Source organism: Verticillium dahliae, genomic scaffold (assembly GCF_000150675.1).
Source record: "Verticillium dahliae VdLs.17 supercont1.21 genomic scaffold, whole genome shotgun sequence".
Taxonomy (NCBI): Eukaryota; Fungi; Ascomycota; class Sordariomycetes; order Glomerellales; family Plectosphaerellaceae; genus Verticillium; species Verticillium dahliae.
Window position 1 is genome coordinate 542,394 of NW_009276924.1, and position 17,508 is coordinate 559,901.

Below are 17,508 nucleotides of genomic sequence, written 5' to 3' on the forward strand. Positions count from 1 at the left end.
TCGGTCAATACCTTGAATATCTTTTACGAGATAGCTTCAAGTTAAGCGCCCCCAGGATCTGGGCGCTGGAATCATCTCTAGGTGGCTGAAAAGGGAAGTTGTTCTCCATAGCTTTTTGCAAGCGAGAGAGCTGCTCGGGTGTCTTCTCGTGATAGGGAGGCGTCCAATTGCTTTCGGTTGAGTCTGCTGACGGCTGCAAGGACTCGGCCGACACTGAGGTGCGGCGGCCAAAGTTGTACTCGGCAGGGTAGTTCTCAGGGTTAGGAGGGCTTCGAACGGTCGGAGGGCCATCGAAGGGGGCGTCGCCAGCACCGCCGAAGGGACTGCTGTTGCCGAAAGAGCTAGCGTTGCCAAAGGGGCTGCGAAAAGCTTGGGCAGAGACACCAAAGCTCGGGGACGTGGGTGAGGCGATCGTGTCTGCTTCGTCCTCCTCAATCACTCTGTGCATGACGTTGCTGCCAGCGGCGGGTGAAGCGTCGCGAGCGCCGAAGGGGTTGGCGTTGGCCCCGAAGGGACTGGCGAAGGGGGCAGACATGGTCTGGGGTGCAGGCGTCGGCTCGACAGACGTGTATTTTATGTTTACGCCGACACTCGGGGGCGTAGAGAAGCGTTCAGTATGTTCTCTGTCGGGGTTGAGGCACCTGGCAAAGTAGTTTGCGCAGAACTGAAGGATATCGGTGGGATAACGTTCAAGTATGAGTCGATCGAGGGCCTTGATCTCAATTTGGTAAGCTTTAGGTAACGACATGTTGAAATCAGGCCTTGCTTAGGGAATCAGTGATAAGAAGGGGGGGTAAATTGACAGGTGCTAGGCATTAGATTCATGACGTTGGCGGTGCATAAGAAGGAAGTCATCGTGAGAAGGACAAAGAATGCTGCTGCATCGTGACCATCGGTGGGGGGGATATTGCAGGTGTCAGACCAAACGAAATTGCAGGTTCAATATTTACCTGTGCTCCGGGCTGTCTCTGCGTGACCAGTCTGTCTCAAAGCTGCAATGACTGCTCCGTGAACGTTAGCGGCGGCGCTTATTGAAGCTGTTGTATTGCAATGACGTTCAAAGGAGGTTCGCCGGGGGAGGGGGCGAAGTTGCTCTCAGAATCCGGGGCTCGATGCCAAGGAAGTTAAAAGTAGCGCTCGCTGCGTGAGAAGGAAGGAAGGAAAGGCCGTTGGCATGGACATCCCATGCTCCCCGGCTTCGAAATGTGGAATCAAGAAAACAAATGCAAGGGGACGGGACAGTGCGGCATGGGACGATGGATCATCCACCAACAGCGTGTCATGGAGGGTTGACTCAGACGACAAGGTCTTGGATGCCACGGCTGACTTACCAAAATGAGCAGATGGGAGAATCGGGCCTTTATAGGAAGATGCAACTGCAGGTCCAGCAGGGCGGTTGAATGTTGGCTCCCGAGGTTTGAGACGGTCGTGCGGGATCGTCAAGCTGTAGGTAGAGAGGAGCTCGAGGGACAAGACGCCGAAGGGTCGAGCTCGGGGTGGTGGGTGTCGGAGAGAGCGAGGCAAAGGAGCGGAGCGAGAATGGAGAAATTGTAGCTACAGAATCCTGCCAGATGCAGATGCCGGCCGGGACGTTCGTCGGAGGGCGAGCCTGTGTGACAAGAGGAGGCCAGAGAGATGGGGGAAGAGATGGGACGGGCGGATTGGTTTGGCAGCAAACGGTCAGGACTGCAGAGTAAATATGGTTGTGTAGACAAAGGGGGTTTGCGGAGGAGAGAAGGGGGGAAACAGTTCAGAAATGGCTGGCCTGGGAGGTCGCTGTATGATACAATGAGAGGATGGAGGGTGAGGGCAGGAGGTGGAAGATGAGGAGCAGGAGTGACGGGATGGAGAGGGAGGGGGAGGGGAAGGCTCGAGTGGGGACGCTTGTGAGAGTAAGAGGCAACAGTAAAGTACCCTGGACCAGGGCTACTGGCTGCTGCACAGGCCACACATCTGCCACTGGAAGGCATCGGCGCACCAGGACCCCTCGATGCCCTGTGCGCAGGGAGCAAGAAGCTTGTCGGCAGCCAGTCAGAGCCGCCGAACTTTTCTAGAAGACGCACAAGCCACATGCTGGTCTGGTGCTTTCCGCAGATGGCCCGAGCTCCGTTGTTCCAGTGTGCTTCGTTTGCGGATTCCATGCAGCAGGAGTGGCCCAAGCTTCCTTCCGTTTCCTATCCCCATGCCGGCAATGCCTGCCTGTCTGCCTCCCTGACCTGCCACTGTCTCTTGCCCTATTGTTGGTGCTTTGCCCGCTCCAGGCAGCACATAACAGATTCCACTGCATTGCATCATGAGCACGCGGGGCTCCAGCAACAGCGATCAGCCAGGCTCTTAAAGATGCATGTCTATTCCAACGCATTGGGTCTTTTGCACGTGCAAAGCTCCATCCAACCAACCTACCTTTCCTTAGGTAGGTACCTAGCTGAGGCTGGGGAGCCAACTCAGACAAATCGCCTCCGCAAGTAGGTCAACTCTGGAAAAGGTCGTACCCCCAAAACGACGCAAACGGTCAACAATACAATAGATAATCTGGGTATGGTCTTGATTGCTGAAACAAGCAGGGCATCTCTCTACTGCGGACAGCATCCAACGTACTCACGCCGCAAGGACGTCCACCCTCGTATCTACTCGACTTTGGCTCCAGCTGTCGCCGGCTTCCCGACTCTATTCCAACTGCTCAAACTTCCTCAGCGGTAGACTCCTTTACAATCAAGACCCACGAGCTGCTGCTCATAGTAGCTTTTGCCCTGGTCCAGACGCTGCCTGTCCGTCATGAGAGAGGACTCGTTGCCTCGAGTCGCCAAATTCCCGTCCAGGGACCTTAGAATGGCGTGGTTCCCCAGACTTTCATCAGACATGATAACGCCTGCTCGAGCAAAGGGAGCATATGGGGCTGGACTGTGCCCTAAGTCTGGGACCCTGGACGGTGGACCAATGGGCCCCCAGACACAAGGAGTCATCTGTGAAGGACTCTGTTGAACTGCTGTGATGTGGCCTGCCGAGCTTGCATCAGCGACCGCCCGTGGGCTACCGCTATCTCGGGATAATGTACCAGGACCACCATTTGTCACATAGCCCATCCTATACTCTCGAGCCCGAGAGGGGCCCCTCTCTGTCATGTCACGCAGCCCTACGGGCGCAAACTTCGATACGTCTCGATGTCGCCATGCAGCTAAGTGTTGAGGCCGGTAGGTTGCCGTCTGGTCTACTTTGCTCTGATCTGCTTCAGCCACGGCACCGCGGCCTTGTTGCTCACCTCCGAGCACGGCGCTGCCGGGGGCTGAAGTAACTTGGACGGAATCATCAACGTTCCGACCACTAACAGTCAGCTGTCGTCGTTGCAACTCGGCCTGCTGCTTCCTCCACCATGTCGGGAGCCCATGGAATAAGCCCAGACTGTGTTGCGTGGCCTTGTCGAGCGGCATCTCGTGCTTATACCTGCAGCCTTGCTGCGTGAAGGCACACACACCCTCGTGCACCCATTTGTCGCAGTAGACCTTGGTCCTCTTGGGACCGGCTGGCGAGCATGCCACGATGGTATCGATGGTCTCCTATCACAAAGCTGGTTGTCAGCACAATGACCAAGGCCAGGCACGGAATCAACTGCAAGCGCGGCACGTTGCGCATAATACTGAACGTTACCTGAATGGTATCAGTTACTGGTCCGGGAGACGGCGGGGGTGTCTATGCCGTTCAGTCACCTTCAAGCGCGCCCAACCTGAATAAGGGAAGCCATCATCTCACCTTCAACGTGACAGGCTGCACATTACTGGGCAGACCTCCGACAGGCTCAGCGCCTGGGAGCGGTAGCACCATCATCCCCCCAGAGCCCTGCTGTATGGCAGGAATGCCCAATACTGGCGGCAGCATGTCTGCCGGTATCAGCCTGGTATAGTTTCCATTGCCTCTGTCGAAGCAGTATGCGTATATGCCTGGCAGCTCAGTCTTGTCGCGATCCTTGAGCCGGCGTTCTGGGATACAGTCACCGCTTGGGGCCGGGCTGGGGCTGAGGGGGGAGAATTGTCCACTCGTGTTTGCCGACGCCAGTTGCCAGTCATGCGATTCGAGACATCGTGGTGTGCTTTCCACCACTGGTTTGGCGGACCAGCTCACGTTGGTAAGCGATGCATGGCCGTCTCGGTCGTCTCTCCTTGGCACTTGATGGTGCTGGTGGGTTAACTTGTGCGTATCTGTCGCCATCCTCCGACGATGCTGATCAGTCGTCCTGGTGATCAAGTGCTCGCCCATGAGTCTGAAGTGTGCGTTCTCAACCGTATAAGCGTTCTCGTCGCCTGAATGATGGAAAGTGTCGTCTTCACAAGACGACGTTCACGGCGACGGCGCGATGGCAGGGTCGCGAACGCTACCTCTGTGAGTGGCGGGTCGTATGTAGGGGAGAGACACGCCGGGCTTCTCCAGGACGAAGATGGAGGAAATGTGAGAGGAATACGGAGGTAGAAGAAGTGGAAGAGTTGATGTTGGAGAAGCAAAGGGACACAAGTCGCTGCTGCAGTGGTCTGTTTTCTGCATCACCTGCAAACCGTCTTTCCCCATGCCGCCTCCCCCGTCCGCTGCGCAAATCCCAGCTCCGCGTCAGTGCTTCGTTGCCCCCGTGCAGGTTTAGAACGCGGCAGCTTGGTCTGCTTGACGAACGCCGCCGGGAGAGGTGCTGAGCAGAGTACCGAGACAAAGATCGTGTTGGCCGCGGATAACAAGGCACAAGAGGAAGGATGAGCAGAATGAAGGGAGGGGGGGGGGGGTTGTTGGACTGCTATGCACCCCTCCCTCCACGACCAAACCAGAGACGCCCGTTTGTGTCCTCACAGCTGAACCCGTTTCTCTGACCGAGCCAGGTGGCTTGGGCCGCCGTTTGCCCGATATTAGTCCAGATTTGCCACGATGAGGCGGATAGCTGCAGTTGCGGATTTGTGCCCCTACACGTGACAAACAGGGTGTTGGACAGCCGCTGGCTACAGTTGCATCTGATAGGCCTTTCATGGTCATGGACGTCCCGAGCCGGTGAAGTCGTACTCATGGTTTTAAATTCATCATGTGTGTAAGCTAGTATGATAGACGTCTATCTTGAGCCCTACTTGACCCCTTTATGAACGAGAGCCCATGGGGTTTTCTGCAACCGAAGACGTATTCTGTCGTCCTCTCCGTAACCAAAAGCTAGATTGAAGCCATATTCAATCGCATATAAACGAAGAGCCATCCCGTATCATGTATCCGATGAGCTATTGCCTCACTCCCCCTGGTCATACCGGTATCGACAACAAGCGCTGCTTGAGCTCAAGTTTCTCGAGGGCGACGACGGAGTTATCTGGCATTCGTGCGAGTTCATCTAGAGCCATTCGGATCTGAGTCTCTGTCAACCGTCCGTTGCAGGCCGATGTTAGATGGTCGCCTAGACAGCCTGTACACTTCATGTCCGCAAGGGTAGTCTTTGCTGGTTGTGCCTTGGGGTGACCGCGGTGCGGTGGTATCCTTGTTACCATTTGCTTGGAGATCTTGAGAGCCGATTCGAGGGTTAGCCCTGGGATCTTGGCCTTGTAGGCCATGTCCGGAAGAGCGGGCTTGGTCGCTTCGGAAACCCGGGGGCTTGGTAACGTGGTCTCCACGATCGCCTGTCGTGGTTGACCCTGCCACGGATCAGGAGAGGCTTGTCCTGTACCGTTCAGCCTTCCTTGAGTTTGTGGGTGCAAGTTTTGTTGCGGTAGCTGCTGGGACTGATTTGGTGGCAAGTTGAAGAACGGAGACTGGTGCTGACTCTGCTGGTAATCTTGTCGAGTGTTCTGGTATCCTGGCCCTGCTCGGGATGGCGCGTTACTGGGCAGCATCATCTGGCCAGGCACGAAAAGGGCGGTTGAGTCCCAAAGAGGGCCAATACCGTTGTGGACTCGGGGGTTATTCTGGTGAGTGACGACTTGTGGTCGATTCGAGAGTGTTGTGTTCTGCACCGCAGGCTGCTTCGAATCTGGGTTCTTGGCCTTGAGGCCTCTGGCGCGCTCTCCTTGTGGTGTGTCAGTCTTGCGCGGCCGACCTCTTTTCTTGCTCCCGACAGCGACAACTGGCGGTGCTGGAGCGGTGTCTGGGATGGTGACATGTTAGCAAGAGTCTCGGCACGTAGTTATTGTAGCCCCGACCAAGGAAATCTTACCCTTCACAACGGCAGCTCTCCGGGGCACGACGCCGGCGAGGTCAGTAATACCAACATCTGCAGATGCTTCGTTTTCACCTGCACTTTCTTCGTCTTCATCCGTATCAGCGCTAAAGTCGCCATCGACATCAGAGCCGTCCAGTTCGGTACGTCCTGCGACGTCATTCGCCTCATTAGTGCGATAGTTGATAGCCTTGAATCATCGTGAGTTATGTGTGTTACACGCAAGACATGGCAAGTATAACTCACTGTCCGACGTCGCCCTCCCCGTCCCAGCACCACCTTTTCCGCCTCTGCGAGTTTCTGCGCCACGGCTTCACGTTCGGCCAGAATGTCTTCCCATATACTCGGGTTGAGGGTGGGATCCTCGTGTTCCGCCATGTCATCCTCAAAAGTCCCTTTGTCGTTCGCCCAGACTTTGGCGAAAGAAAACTGCGACTCGCCTGAGCCGCTTTCATCGGGTTTGGCCTGCTCGATATGCGTGCGGTCGAGCAACTTGTCCACACTGGCGTCATCGTATCGAATGATATCTTTCTGGTCCTGCTCATCGCTGAATAGGGCCGAGGCTCCAAACTTGAGGATTGACTCCAGATCATCGCCTGCGTCGTTCTCGTTGTCCATGGATTCGATAAGAACATGGTCCAAAGCCATCTTTTTGCGTCCAATTTGCATAATCTTCTCTTCCACCGAGTTCTTCGTCATTAGCTGGAAGCATAGAACTTTATTCTTCTGGCCAATTCGGTGTGCTCGAGAGAGAGCTTGCAAGTCCTGGTGTGGGTTGAAATCAGGATCGAGGATGATTACGGTGTCGGCTGTGGCAAGATTGATGCCGACACCTCCAGCTCTGGTCGACAGTAGGAAAGCAAAGACGGGTGAATCAGGCGCGTTGAAAGCGTCGATACGTCGTTGCTTCTCCAAGCTGGAAATGGAGCCGTCAAGCCGCCGGAAATCGTACCCTCGTCCAGTGAGGTAATCCTCAACAATATCGAGCTGGTTGAGAAACTGGCTGAACAGCAGCACGCGATGGCCACGCTCTTTGAGCTTGGGTAGCATGATTTCAAGCAGAAGAAGCTTGGCTGAAGCAGAGATGAGGTTGCGCTGCGTCACGATGGGGTCGTCTGACCTCTCCTCGATGGCCTGGCTATAGATGAAGGGATGTGCCAAGCATTTACGAAGCTGCATAAGAATGTTGTTGAGGCTGCCGCGGTCTTTCGTCTTGATCTTGTCGTCTGCAAAAATGGCCTTGATGAGCTCTGGACTTTTCGCCATGATCGACTTGCAGAGCTTCTCCTGGAGAATCGTCATGGATACCGGCAAGATGATCTGCGCCATGGGCGGCAAGAACTTGAGCACTTGCGCCTTGGTGCGTCGCAGGAAATACGGGCGGATCTTCTCGTGTAGCTTTGGCAGGTTGGTTGCGTTCAGCTCGGCGTATTCCTCATCAAGCTTGGCGGCGTTGTGCGCCGTGTCGACAAACTGCAGCAGATTGAAGAGCTCTCGCTTGTTGTTCTGCAGGGGCGTTCCCGTCAGAAGCAATCGAAAGGGAAAGCTCATCGATTTGAGGGCGAGGTAAAGCAAGTTTTGATCGTTCTTCAGTCGCTGGCCTTCATCAACCACAAGTCCGGCCCATGACACTGAGCGAAACAATGACTTTGTCCGGTCATCTTGGGCCGAGTCGTAGGACATGACGACGATATGTGCCTTCATATCTTTGGCGCCATCAGGAAAGAGCTCATACTTGTAAGCCAAGTCTTGCGAGTGGCGTCCTCCGTGGTAGCTAACTACACGTAGATCAGGGGCCCAGAATTTGATCTCGCGACGCCAATTGGGACACGTCGAGTTGGGTACCACCACCATGAATGGCCAACACTATCGTTTTTGTCAGTGTCATGCCTTACGTTGATACAAGAGGCAAACATACCTGTGGGCTGTCCTGGATCAATGTCGTGATCAGGCTCACCACTTGAACAGTCTTGCCGAGGCCCATCTCGTCTGCCAGAATGACATTGCGGCCAGTGTGGTAGCTCGAAAGCATCCAATTGACACCCTCTTCTTGATACTTCATGAGTTTTCCTCGCTTGATGCCACGAGGCTGTTCCTTGAGTTCCACAAACTCCTTGCGCTTCCAAGCTCTCACTCGCTCTTGCATCTTGGGTCCGACGCCAGGAGCAAAGTACTTTCCACAGAGATACTCCTCGTAGGCCTCCTTGAAGGCCTCGTAAGGACGACCGGATTCAGGGGGAGGAGGAGAGTCCCAGACCGCGTCATCATAGCCAAGTCCTTGGAACTTGACAAATATCTTAGAAACCTTGTGAATGCGCGCCATCTCGGCATCTTTACTGGACGCTTGGTTATCAGCCTTGGCGTACAATATAACATCTGCCAAGAGATACTCTTCAGGGATGGCGTCTTGCTTGTTCATCCTGAGAAGGCTTCGTTCGGCATCCCGCTTGGCGAATGTAGTTCTCATAGCGCCGGCAGTGATCCCATGCACCCAAGCACCTGGCATCCACGTGCAGTGGAAGTACGAATGGTCGGCCCACTTCACAAGATATTCCTTGCCGTCTTCGGGCAAGCTGCTGAAGTCCGGTGTAGCTTCGCCGTCTTCGATGGCCCCTTCCTTCTTGCCCGTTGGTCTCCAGGCGACGAGAACATGGACTTTGTCGTTGCGTAGGCTGCAGTCTTCGCACTTCCAGTCAATGGAGTAATCTGCAAGACGCTGCTCACGAGTACCTGCCACATCGGACTCCGTACGCGACGATGGGAGGTGCTCAAAATGCCAGCCACGTTTGCAAGTCGTGCAGCGAAACAAGACAACTTCTGAATTGTTGACCAGGTAGGGTTCGACCTTGGTGATGGGATCGACGCCACCGTTGTCCTGCCGTAGTTTCTCCTCCTCCCTCGCGGTCTTCTTCTTTGAAAAGGGCTTGCAGGCCTTGCCATCTTCTTTGCATGATTGACACATTGCATGATGCGGAGCGTTCGCGTCCTTCTTCCTGTAAATGCCTATGCACCATTTGCACTGCAAGACGAAGCTATCGTCTCCGACCTTGGTCGCCATGTGGTCGCGTTGCGCGCGTGATTTGATGCACCCCTTGTGGAAAGACAGCGAACATCCCTGGCAGCCGATCATTTGACCTCTGTTGGAAATTGAGCCCTGGTTGCACACGTCACAGACACTGATATGGTACTCCGAGAAGTCAGAGTCTGGCGGTAATGGCTTGAAAACTTCGTTGATGCTGACGACTTTGGGTGCTGTGGTAGTCTTGCCCTCTTCGACAGAGGAGAAGTCATCATCCATCGCGGTAAGGTCTGTCATGATTTTGGTGTTTCTTGTCGACCTTCCCGAACGACGCCGGTCATCTTCAAATTCGATAGAGGAATCCCGAGAGCTGCGTGCCGCGTAGTTCGAACGAGACGACTTCAGCTTTTTGAGACTTTTTCTTCCTCGGCCTGTCCTTGGAACCACATCGGACGTGATGAGCTGAAAGTCGTCGTCTTCTCCGTCTGATTTGTTGAGCAAGTTTGCCAAAGCGAGTTCATCATCATCATCACCGAAAGAGTTGCCATTTGCGAATGCCAATTTTGTGAGCTTCAATTGCCTCGGCTGGCGATCGCGAAGCTGGCGAGCGGGTGGTGCCGGTGCAGTGGGCTCGTCCTCGTCGCTCGAGAAAGGGGCAGTACGACTCGTACTTGCACGAGCCGAAGTTCGTCGTCGTTTATAGAGCGTACGCATGTGGTCCTCGTCGTCATCATCGACGTCCATCATGTCGTCAAGGGATCCGTATGAAGCACTGTCTTCGGTACCATCCTCCCAAGATCGCTTGTGGGCGGTTCCTCGACTCATCTCGAAAATGTCCTCTGGGGTGATTCCAGCATGCCAACGTCGCAATGCGGTCTTGCCGCCGTGCTGCGCTGCAAGGTCTGATTCAGATACCTTGAAAGTGATATTAGCAGTTGCGCATTTGGTGTTGAGTGAAGATCATGTTTGAAGAGATTGGGGAAGGAGAGGAAGCCGCGTCAGCCCGACCTGACCAGCACAAGAAGAAGGCAGCTGTGCAAGTGAGAGCTGGCGAGGATAATTGGCGAGGACTGTTCTGGATAGGAAAGAGTCAAGAAGCGTTGAGAGGCGCTTCAAAACTGCTGCGCCTTCCCAACGAGACAAGAAAGAGAGGCACATTAGATAGGAAGGGTTGTTGGAGATAATGAGAGCGCAACGCAAGGTAGAAAGAAGACTTTTGAGTTGACTTACAAGATGTTGCCTGCCGTCTGTATACTCAATCCTGTAATAGGGGTCGTATGGCTGTTCTGCAACCTCCTCGTAGATGAAATCCACTCGGTCACTGTGAACCTCTCGATAGCGCGCACGCTCTTCTGGCGACAATTGTGGTAACACAATCTCAAACTGAACCGGTCGTATGCGCTCGGGGGCCGTTGTTCGCGGCGAGTCTGCCTGGGACTCCTGCGTTTCGGGGCTGTGTTGGTCCGGTACGTCTGGCTGTAGCTCGTCCTCTTGGAACTCCTGCGCAAGAGGCGCAAGAGGTTCTTGAGACGTCGCGTCGAGCAATTCATTTTCTTCATATTCGGTGCTCTCGGGAAGAAGATCGGTGAGGGCCTCGTTCGACACGTCCTTGTTCGCATGGGTCTCGAACTCGTAGGCTTCGGGATTCTCTACAGACTCCAAAATGTCGGCAACGCCCTCCTCGGAGCTGAATTCCGGCTCTGGGGTTCCGAACACCAAGGTACCCTTCCAAGTGGAAGGAGCCGCAGGCTCGGAACCACTATCGGTCTCCTCCATGGCGAAGCAGCAGGACGTTTGTCGATGTCATTGGTGACGATGGGTGATGGTGATGGGCGGGCAGCGGCAAGCCTAAGAGTCGAACAGCTTTGACGTGCAGCTAGTGGTATGACGTGATTTGAAATGGGACGCGCGCAAGTCACCGGCGGTGCGTACAGAGGTGTGGTTTGTATCTGGCCCTTGGAGGTCGATGTATAATGCGTAGAAATAAAAAGGCTACGTCTACAACGGCCACGGCAGGACCAGGAAGACGCGGTTGCCGTTCGTTGCCGTTACTGGCACGCGTTATGCTGGACAATCCATTAAGCTTCCACTTGTCCCACTTTCCCCTTGGAAGGTACCTGCCCACCCACCTGGGCTTGCTAGGTACCCAAGATACCACGGAAGGTACAGACAGGGTCCACAAGGCACACCAATAAGAAAGCATGCCTCGGACTGACCGCCTGGGATCCTCGACAGGGGAGGGGCAAGGGGCCAGACGGCAGAAAAAGTACGAACCGTCAGTGCCATCTACATGAGCTTTCGAGAGGACCTGGGTTCAGAACTGTACACACCCGCCTTTCCCTTACCCCTTTGACTTTGCAATCCTCGCCATCACAACATGCAATGAGTCTTCTATCAAGATGGAGCACGGTTGCTTCGTCCACACAAGGCGCCAGGCCTGCGCTTCGCTGTCATTGGTCTCTCCCCAATACCACCATCCGCCAACAGTCCTCCTTCTCCGCCGTATGGCGCGGCCTTCGCACCGAGCGATTTGGCCGTCGTGAACCTGGCTCCTCAGGCCGCGGCCGCTCTTCTGGTCCCCGATCTTCCGACTTGCCGGCAGCGCGTCGACTGTCTCGCCCTCGAGATGGAGGTGGCCTCAACCGCAAAGTCGACAAGGCCGCCAGCAGCCTGGGCGGTGGCCGCACACACTACAAGCCCAAGAAGGCGTTGCAAAAGATGAGGGAGAGGGAGGAGATGGACACAGAGGGCGGTCGCAAGACGCGCAGCAAACGCTTCAACAACCCCGAGTACTCGTTTGGCAAGAAAAGCCTGGTGTATCAGCTCAACAAGGGCGATTTCCAGGACAAGATCTCCAAACTGGTCGACGCGAAACGGACCGGGCCTAGCACGGCGGCCGGCACGTCCGAGAGGAAAGATGTGCGACGCGAGGAGGATCCTTGGAATCGCATGTCCAGCTCGACCGACGACAGGCAACAAGCCCGCAGGGGCGCCTCGGGCGACCGGCGACCGCGGAATCCACAGCCTTGGCCGGCCAGAGACGCGGCCAGGTCAGAGGGACCTCGACGGGACGACAGTGCCTTCAGGCGCATGCGCTCGACCTCTGATTACACGCCGCGCGAGCGGCGATCCCCAGCTGCCGGCCGCAGCTTTGGGCACTCGGACGTAACAAAGCAGCGCGCCAGGGACGAACTGCGCGAGGAAGACGAGGGCGCCTTTTCGCACCGGCCGGCGTTCAAGGGACGGACAAACAACTTTGCGGCGACCCTGCCGCAGTCGACGGCCGCCTCACAGTTCCTCTTTGGCCGATGGCCCGTCACCGCGGCGCTGAAGGAGGCGCGGCGCAAGCTGTACCACCTCTATGTATACGCCGGCAGCAACAGGAGGGACGCCAACGATCCCGTTCGCACGCTCGCCCAGAAGCACGGCGTCCGCATCACCGTCGTGCCCGAGTCGGAGCAGCACATCATGGACAATATGAGCAAGGGCCGGCCGCACAACGGCCTCGTCCTTGAGGTCTCGCCTCTGCCGCAGCTCCCGCTTGTCAGTCTGGGCCCCGTCACGGAGGACGGCTACACGGTCGAGATTGCGCACCAGATGAAGGAAGATGCAGAGATCAACGGCACCGAGCCCTTCCAGGCCTGGAACTCCCGGGCCGGGCACAAGCCCTTCGTGCTCCTGCTGCACGAGGTCATGGACCCGGGCAACCTCGGCGCCATGCTGCGGACGGCGCGGTTCCTCGGCGCCGCAGCCGTCGTCATCACCAAGCAGACGTCGTCGCCCATCACGCCGACAGTCGTCAAGGCGGCGGCCGGTGCCGCCGAGGAGCTGGCCATCTTCTCCGTCGCCGACCCCGTCGCGTTCCTCGAGGGGTCGCAGAAGGCTGGCTGGGAGTCGTACGTGGCCGTCGCACCGGCGTCGGGCAGCAGCAACAGCGCCAGGCAGCAGGTGACGGCCGACGAGCTCGCCGAGGAGGATCCCCTGCGGGAGAAGCCGTGCATCCTGGTCCTCGGCAACGAGGGCGAGGGCCTCTCGCGGAAGATCATGTCGAGGGCGAGCCGCCAGGTGACCATCCAGCGGCAGCCGGCGGGACGCAGCTCCGTCGACAGCCTGAACGTCAGCGTGGCGGCGGCGCTGCTCTGTGACGCCTTCACAAAAGGTGCGCGGGCTGTGCCGAGGAGCTTCCAGCAGAAGCTCAAGCTGGACGAGAAGAGGGCGCGCGGCGGGGAGTCTCTTTTCTGAGACCCTTGCCCTGGGGCCTGGTGTATACAATGTACTCTTACCTGTCAGAAGCTTCTGTCTTTTTCTTTTCTTCAACATCATGGCGGCATATGGTGGCGAGGATTGTCATGAGCAAAGTGTCACTGTACTCCAACGTTTGTAACAGTATCGAAAGCCACTTTCAAAGCCCCGTTCATTTCCTGTACGAGCTGTACTTTGTGAGGTGTGATGTATGAGATGGCCAGTCAGTCGAGAGAGCACACACGGACATCAGCCAGCCAGCCCTTGACCTGAACGACACGCCACGCGGCGAGGAAGCAAGTGTACGGTGCAACCCTGGGCACGCTATCGAGAGAACCTGCTGAGAGCCACTCGCCTCAGCCCGCCAAACCAGACCCGCGATCTTATCTGCACTCCTTGAATTCAGGTACCACTCCAGAGGCTCCGAATTGTCTGCCCTCCTTGAACCAGGTGCCACCCCAGAGGCTCCAGATTACAGTCTGGCAGCGAACAAGGTCACTGGCATTCTGTATCGTCACCGCAAGGTATGCTGCCTCTCTCGTTACAAGACTTAAAGATGAAGCGGGCACTGACCCGACCGCTTTGGCATCACAACTGAAGAGCTTCGAGTTGATGAAAACGATGCCAAAACAGGCCTTCCTTCACTTGCCGGGCCGTGCGATGTTGGGGAGCAAGGGGGCCAAGAGTAAGCCACAGACGCACGATGAGACGGGAGAAGGGCAACGTGGCAGGACGAGGGGCAGGGGTGGCGCATAATGATTGTTGCGGTGAGTCAGATCTCCAGCATTGGTTGTATTTGTGCCTTTTTTCATCCCATATGGCGCTACATCTATTTTTCGCCCCTTGGCCCTTCCACAGGGAGGAGTAGGGGCGGGAGCGGCGAAAGGGGACTGTCAGTGATCAGGCGAAACAAGCGGGAGGTCCGGATGGAGCGTGGACAGTGTCTAGCGTTTGTTGTTTGATGCTGTTGTTAGCGAAGGAGGGAGGAGGCGGACGCGGAGGTCGCGGGGAAGGGATGATTGCCAGCTCACAGCTATTTATCTGGGGATGACCTGGGTAGTACACGGTACCTTGCCATGTTTGATGGCGATTGTGGGGGCTCTCTAAAGCTGCTCGCCAGGCTGCAGCAAGCCATGTGGTCGACAGGCGTTTGACCGACGGTGCCTTCACACAAAACACACCCATATAACCAAACAGATATACTTACTCACACAAGAAGGGAACCAGGTCAATCCTGGTTGGCTGACATATGCCGCTGTTTCGAGCCGATAGAAGAAGGGGCCGAGGCTGGCTCGTCTGATGCTTACTAGCGATGCTTGCTCGAGTTGGTAGTCCCGTCTGCCTGCCTGTCTGTCTGCTGGCCTTTGCCGTCTCCCCTGGTCCCGCTGCATTGATGCACGATGGCGACGATGCGTTGGACGTTCTGGAAAAAGGGGAGGAATAAGAACCCCAGACGAGGCAGGGCACCTGTAGCAAGGGGGGGACGCGGAGCCACGGAGGAACGCGTCTCAAGGGCCATACCTAGGCGGGTAGGTAGAGGAAGAGCTCAGGTACAAGCGTCACTAAAATGGAAAAGCATCTCCACTGGGAACGCGTGGTCGGGACTGGCCGCACGCTTGGCTTCTTCCCCTGTAACTGATCCCGGTCATGGTCATGGTCTTGTTCCGCCTGCTCTCCACACGAAGCTTCTCGTCATTTGGGGTTGCTTGGCCATCCTCTGGCCCCCTTTTCTCCCACGATTCCAGAGAGAGAGAGAGAGAGGAATCTGCAAATAAGCTCGCTGTCCGTCTGGGGAGGTCCGAAGGGCGGCGGCTTGCCTGAGGTGATGCGAGGTGCCGAATCTCTCAGACAGTGCTGTGCTTTTTTTTTTTCGCTCGCCAGAATCAGTGCGGCACGCCATTGAGGATGATCCCCCGTTCGGCCTGCTTGCCCTCCCTGTGGAAGGGCAAGCGGCGCCATGTTTTCGAGGCTGTCCGTCCCCCCTGCACGAATCGAGAGACGGCGATCATCCTCGTTCAGGCGGCCAGGTACCCGGGCCCCTTCCCAATTTTCGGCATGGGGGGAAGTCAGGCGTCCATCTTCTCTCGGTCAGGTCGTTCCCCCCTTCTTACCCCTTCAACTCATCGACCTGACCCGGCTTCCTGTCCCGACGGGAATGGGCGTCCGCCGAGGCTGGATAAGATTGCTTGTTTCCCTCGACATGAGCGCCAAAAAGAGACCATCGCGTCCATCAATTTCGGTCCAGCAGAAAGAAAGAACAAACGGGCCGGGGGCCTGGTCCACAACCGATTCATGTGTTGGACCAAGTCTGGGACCTTGACTGCCCAACTGATCCATCCATACCGAGGCCCAACTGTGCCCTTTCATGTCTGTTCGTTTTCCTACCCAGTACAGTGGGAGAGAGGCCAGGCTGGGCCACGCCAAGTCAATGGGAAGAGAGGCAGATCCGGACAGGGAAACGTACAGCCCGATGGAAGGTATCCAGTGGGTGATGCTCGTTCCCTGGTGTCCGGGGTTCGCAAGGTCAACAAGGCTATTGACTCAGCAACACGCACGCCAGTCGCTGGATCTCTGACACGAAGAGCTCACCAGAAAATCAACGACAAAAAGGGAAACTCAGAGAGCGCGAGCGAGAAAGAACAAGAGAGTGGGAAGAGACAGAGAGCGAGAGACCGACGAAGCCGTTGAGGCTCATCTGCATTCCTTCCCCAATGTCCCAATCTCACCCATGGACACGCCACCCCGGACCGCCCCAGGGATAGAACGGTGCAGTACATGTACCTTACAGGTACCTCGGTCGGATGCTGTAGGTATCAAGGTACCTACGTAGGTAGGTAGGTAGGTACCTAGGCACCTGGGGAACAAGATTGGGGCCATTGGCCCAACACTTACATGTAAAACTACCCCCACAGCGTCCCCAGTCGGGGAGCCTTCCGGGGCGCATTGCCCTGTTTGCGACAAGCTGTCATGGACAGATGGAACATTCCTTTCCGTCACGACGACGAGGCTTGCCGGATCGACTCCAACTCAGGGAATCGCAGACAAACTGGGAGGGAGAGCCCTGCTAGCCATAGCACCGAGACACGCCATCCCCGTCATCCCCACAACCTTTCTTGCAGTACCCAACTTACCTACCTAGGTACTAGGTACGCATTGTGCCCCAATGACAGACGCCTGGTTTTCCTCCTCTGGGATCACCGGCATAGAAGATGAGGAGGGTATCGGGTGGAAGTAGCCCGAACACGTATACGGACCGACACTGGGGTACGAGGCCGAAGCGAAGGCATGAACAACATTGCACATTACACACAGACTGGCACTCGAGTCGATAGTGTCCCCCTTCCGCCTTGCCATTTCCACCCGTCCATCCATCCATCTATCCATCCTCCTCCTCCTTCTTGTGGCCGGGCAGCCAGCCCCGAGCCCGCCGTGGCTGGCTGCCATTCACTCTCTCAGCTGCGTGTATGGTCGCCGGCATGCCGCCTCTGATTAGGGCTGTCAGCATCGGTCTCCCTACCCAAGGCTCTTACACACTCTCTGCCTATCAGCCCAAGGTACGGTACTGTAGGTAGGTAGGTAGTAACCTGTAAGGAGTCGATGTGAGAATGCCGCTGTCCTCAACGCTCCCATTGCTTGCCTCTGCGTGCCACACACATGCTCCCTCGCACACCCTCTCGCTTGACCGCTTCTCCAGCTTTCATCCCCCACTGCTGGCTTCGCAGCTACTGCGACCTTACCCGTGTGTTCTGCCAGTTGCCTGTCGATTTTCTTTGCCCATTCTCGGCTATTGGCCCGGAAGCTGGCGAGCTGCTATCCCCCCGGACCCCTGTCGGCCCACCCCCATCCAATGTCTGGGACACTGCCGCCAACCCCAGACTAGAGACTTATCCCCAACCTTGGGAAACACGCCCGTGGCAATCGCCCCATCAAAAGGGCCGGCCGGATGGTGAGATGCGGGTGGTGACAGAGGGGTGATAACAGCCGACATAGGGGGCAACATGTACAGGGGACGAAATGCCCAAAGTGCCAGGTGCCAGTACCTTACCCAAGGCAAGGAAGCTGGGTAGGTGGTGGTGGTCCT

The 17,508-nt window shown here is 56.5% G+C and overlaps 5 protein-coding genes across 5 annotated transcripts; 2 read left to right on the forward strand and 3 right to left on the reverse strand.

Moving 5' to 3' along the window:
• Positions 1-4: 4 nt before the first annotated feature.
• Positions 5-748, reverse strand: VDAG_08663 (cAMP-dependent protein kinase regulatory subunit; the record flags this gene model as incomplete). Its single annotated transcript, XM_009652972.1, has 1 exon — positions 5-748. One exon carries the CDS (start codon positions 746-748, stop codon positions 5-7), a length of 744 nt encoding a protein of 247 aa, XP_009651267.1.
• A 2,460-nt stretch (positions 749-3,208) lies between these two features.
• Positions 3,209-3,307, reverse strand: VDAG_08664 (uncharacterized protein; the record flags this gene model as incomplete). The annotated part of the gene is made up of 1 exon (XM_009652973.1): positions 3,209-3,307. The coding sequence occupies one exon, from the start codon at positions 3,305-3,307 to the stop codon at positions 3,209-3,211; it is 99 nt and encodes a 32-aa protein (XP_009651268.1).
• Positions 3,308-5,261: 1,954 nt separating this feature from the next.
• Positions 5,262-10,961, reverse strand: VDAG_08665 (chromo domain-containing protein; the record flags this gene model as incomplete). Its single annotated transcript, XM_009652974.1, has 5 exons — positions 5,262-6,094; positions 6,164-6,356; positions 6,413-8,032; positions 8,085-10,100; positions 10,416-10,961. 5 exons carry the CDS (start codon positions 10,959-10,961, stop codon positions 5,262-5,264), a joined length of 5,208 nt encoding a protein of 1,735 aa, XP_009651269.1.
• A 606-nt stretch (positions 10,962-11,567) lies between these two features.
• Positions 11,568-13,427, forward strand: VDAG_08666 (rRNA methyltransferase; the record flags this gene model as incomplete). The annotated part of the gene is made up of 1 exon (XM_009652975.1): positions 11,568-13,427. The coding sequence occupies one exon, from the start codon at positions 11,568-11,570 to the stop codon at positions 13,425-13,427; it is 1,860 nt and encodes a 619-aa protein (XP_009651270.1).
• A 3,470-nt stretch (positions 13,428-16,897) lies between these two features.
• Positions 16,898-17,062, forward strand: VDAG_08667 (uncharacterized protein). Its single transcript, XM_009652976.1, has one exon. It carries the CDS (start codon positions 16,904-16,906, stop codon positions 16,997-16,999), a length of 96 nt encoding a protein of 31 aa, XP_009651271.1. The 5' UTR covers positions 16,898-16,903; the 3' UTR covers positions 17,000-17,062.
• Positions 17,063-17,508: the final 446 nt, after the last annotated feature.

What these genes read in the sequence shown, in the direction of transcription:
- VDAG_08667 (XM_009652976.1), top strand. Translation starts at nt 16,904, where the DNA reads ATGCCGCCTCTGATTAGGGCTGTCAGCATCGGTCTCCCTACCCAAGGC.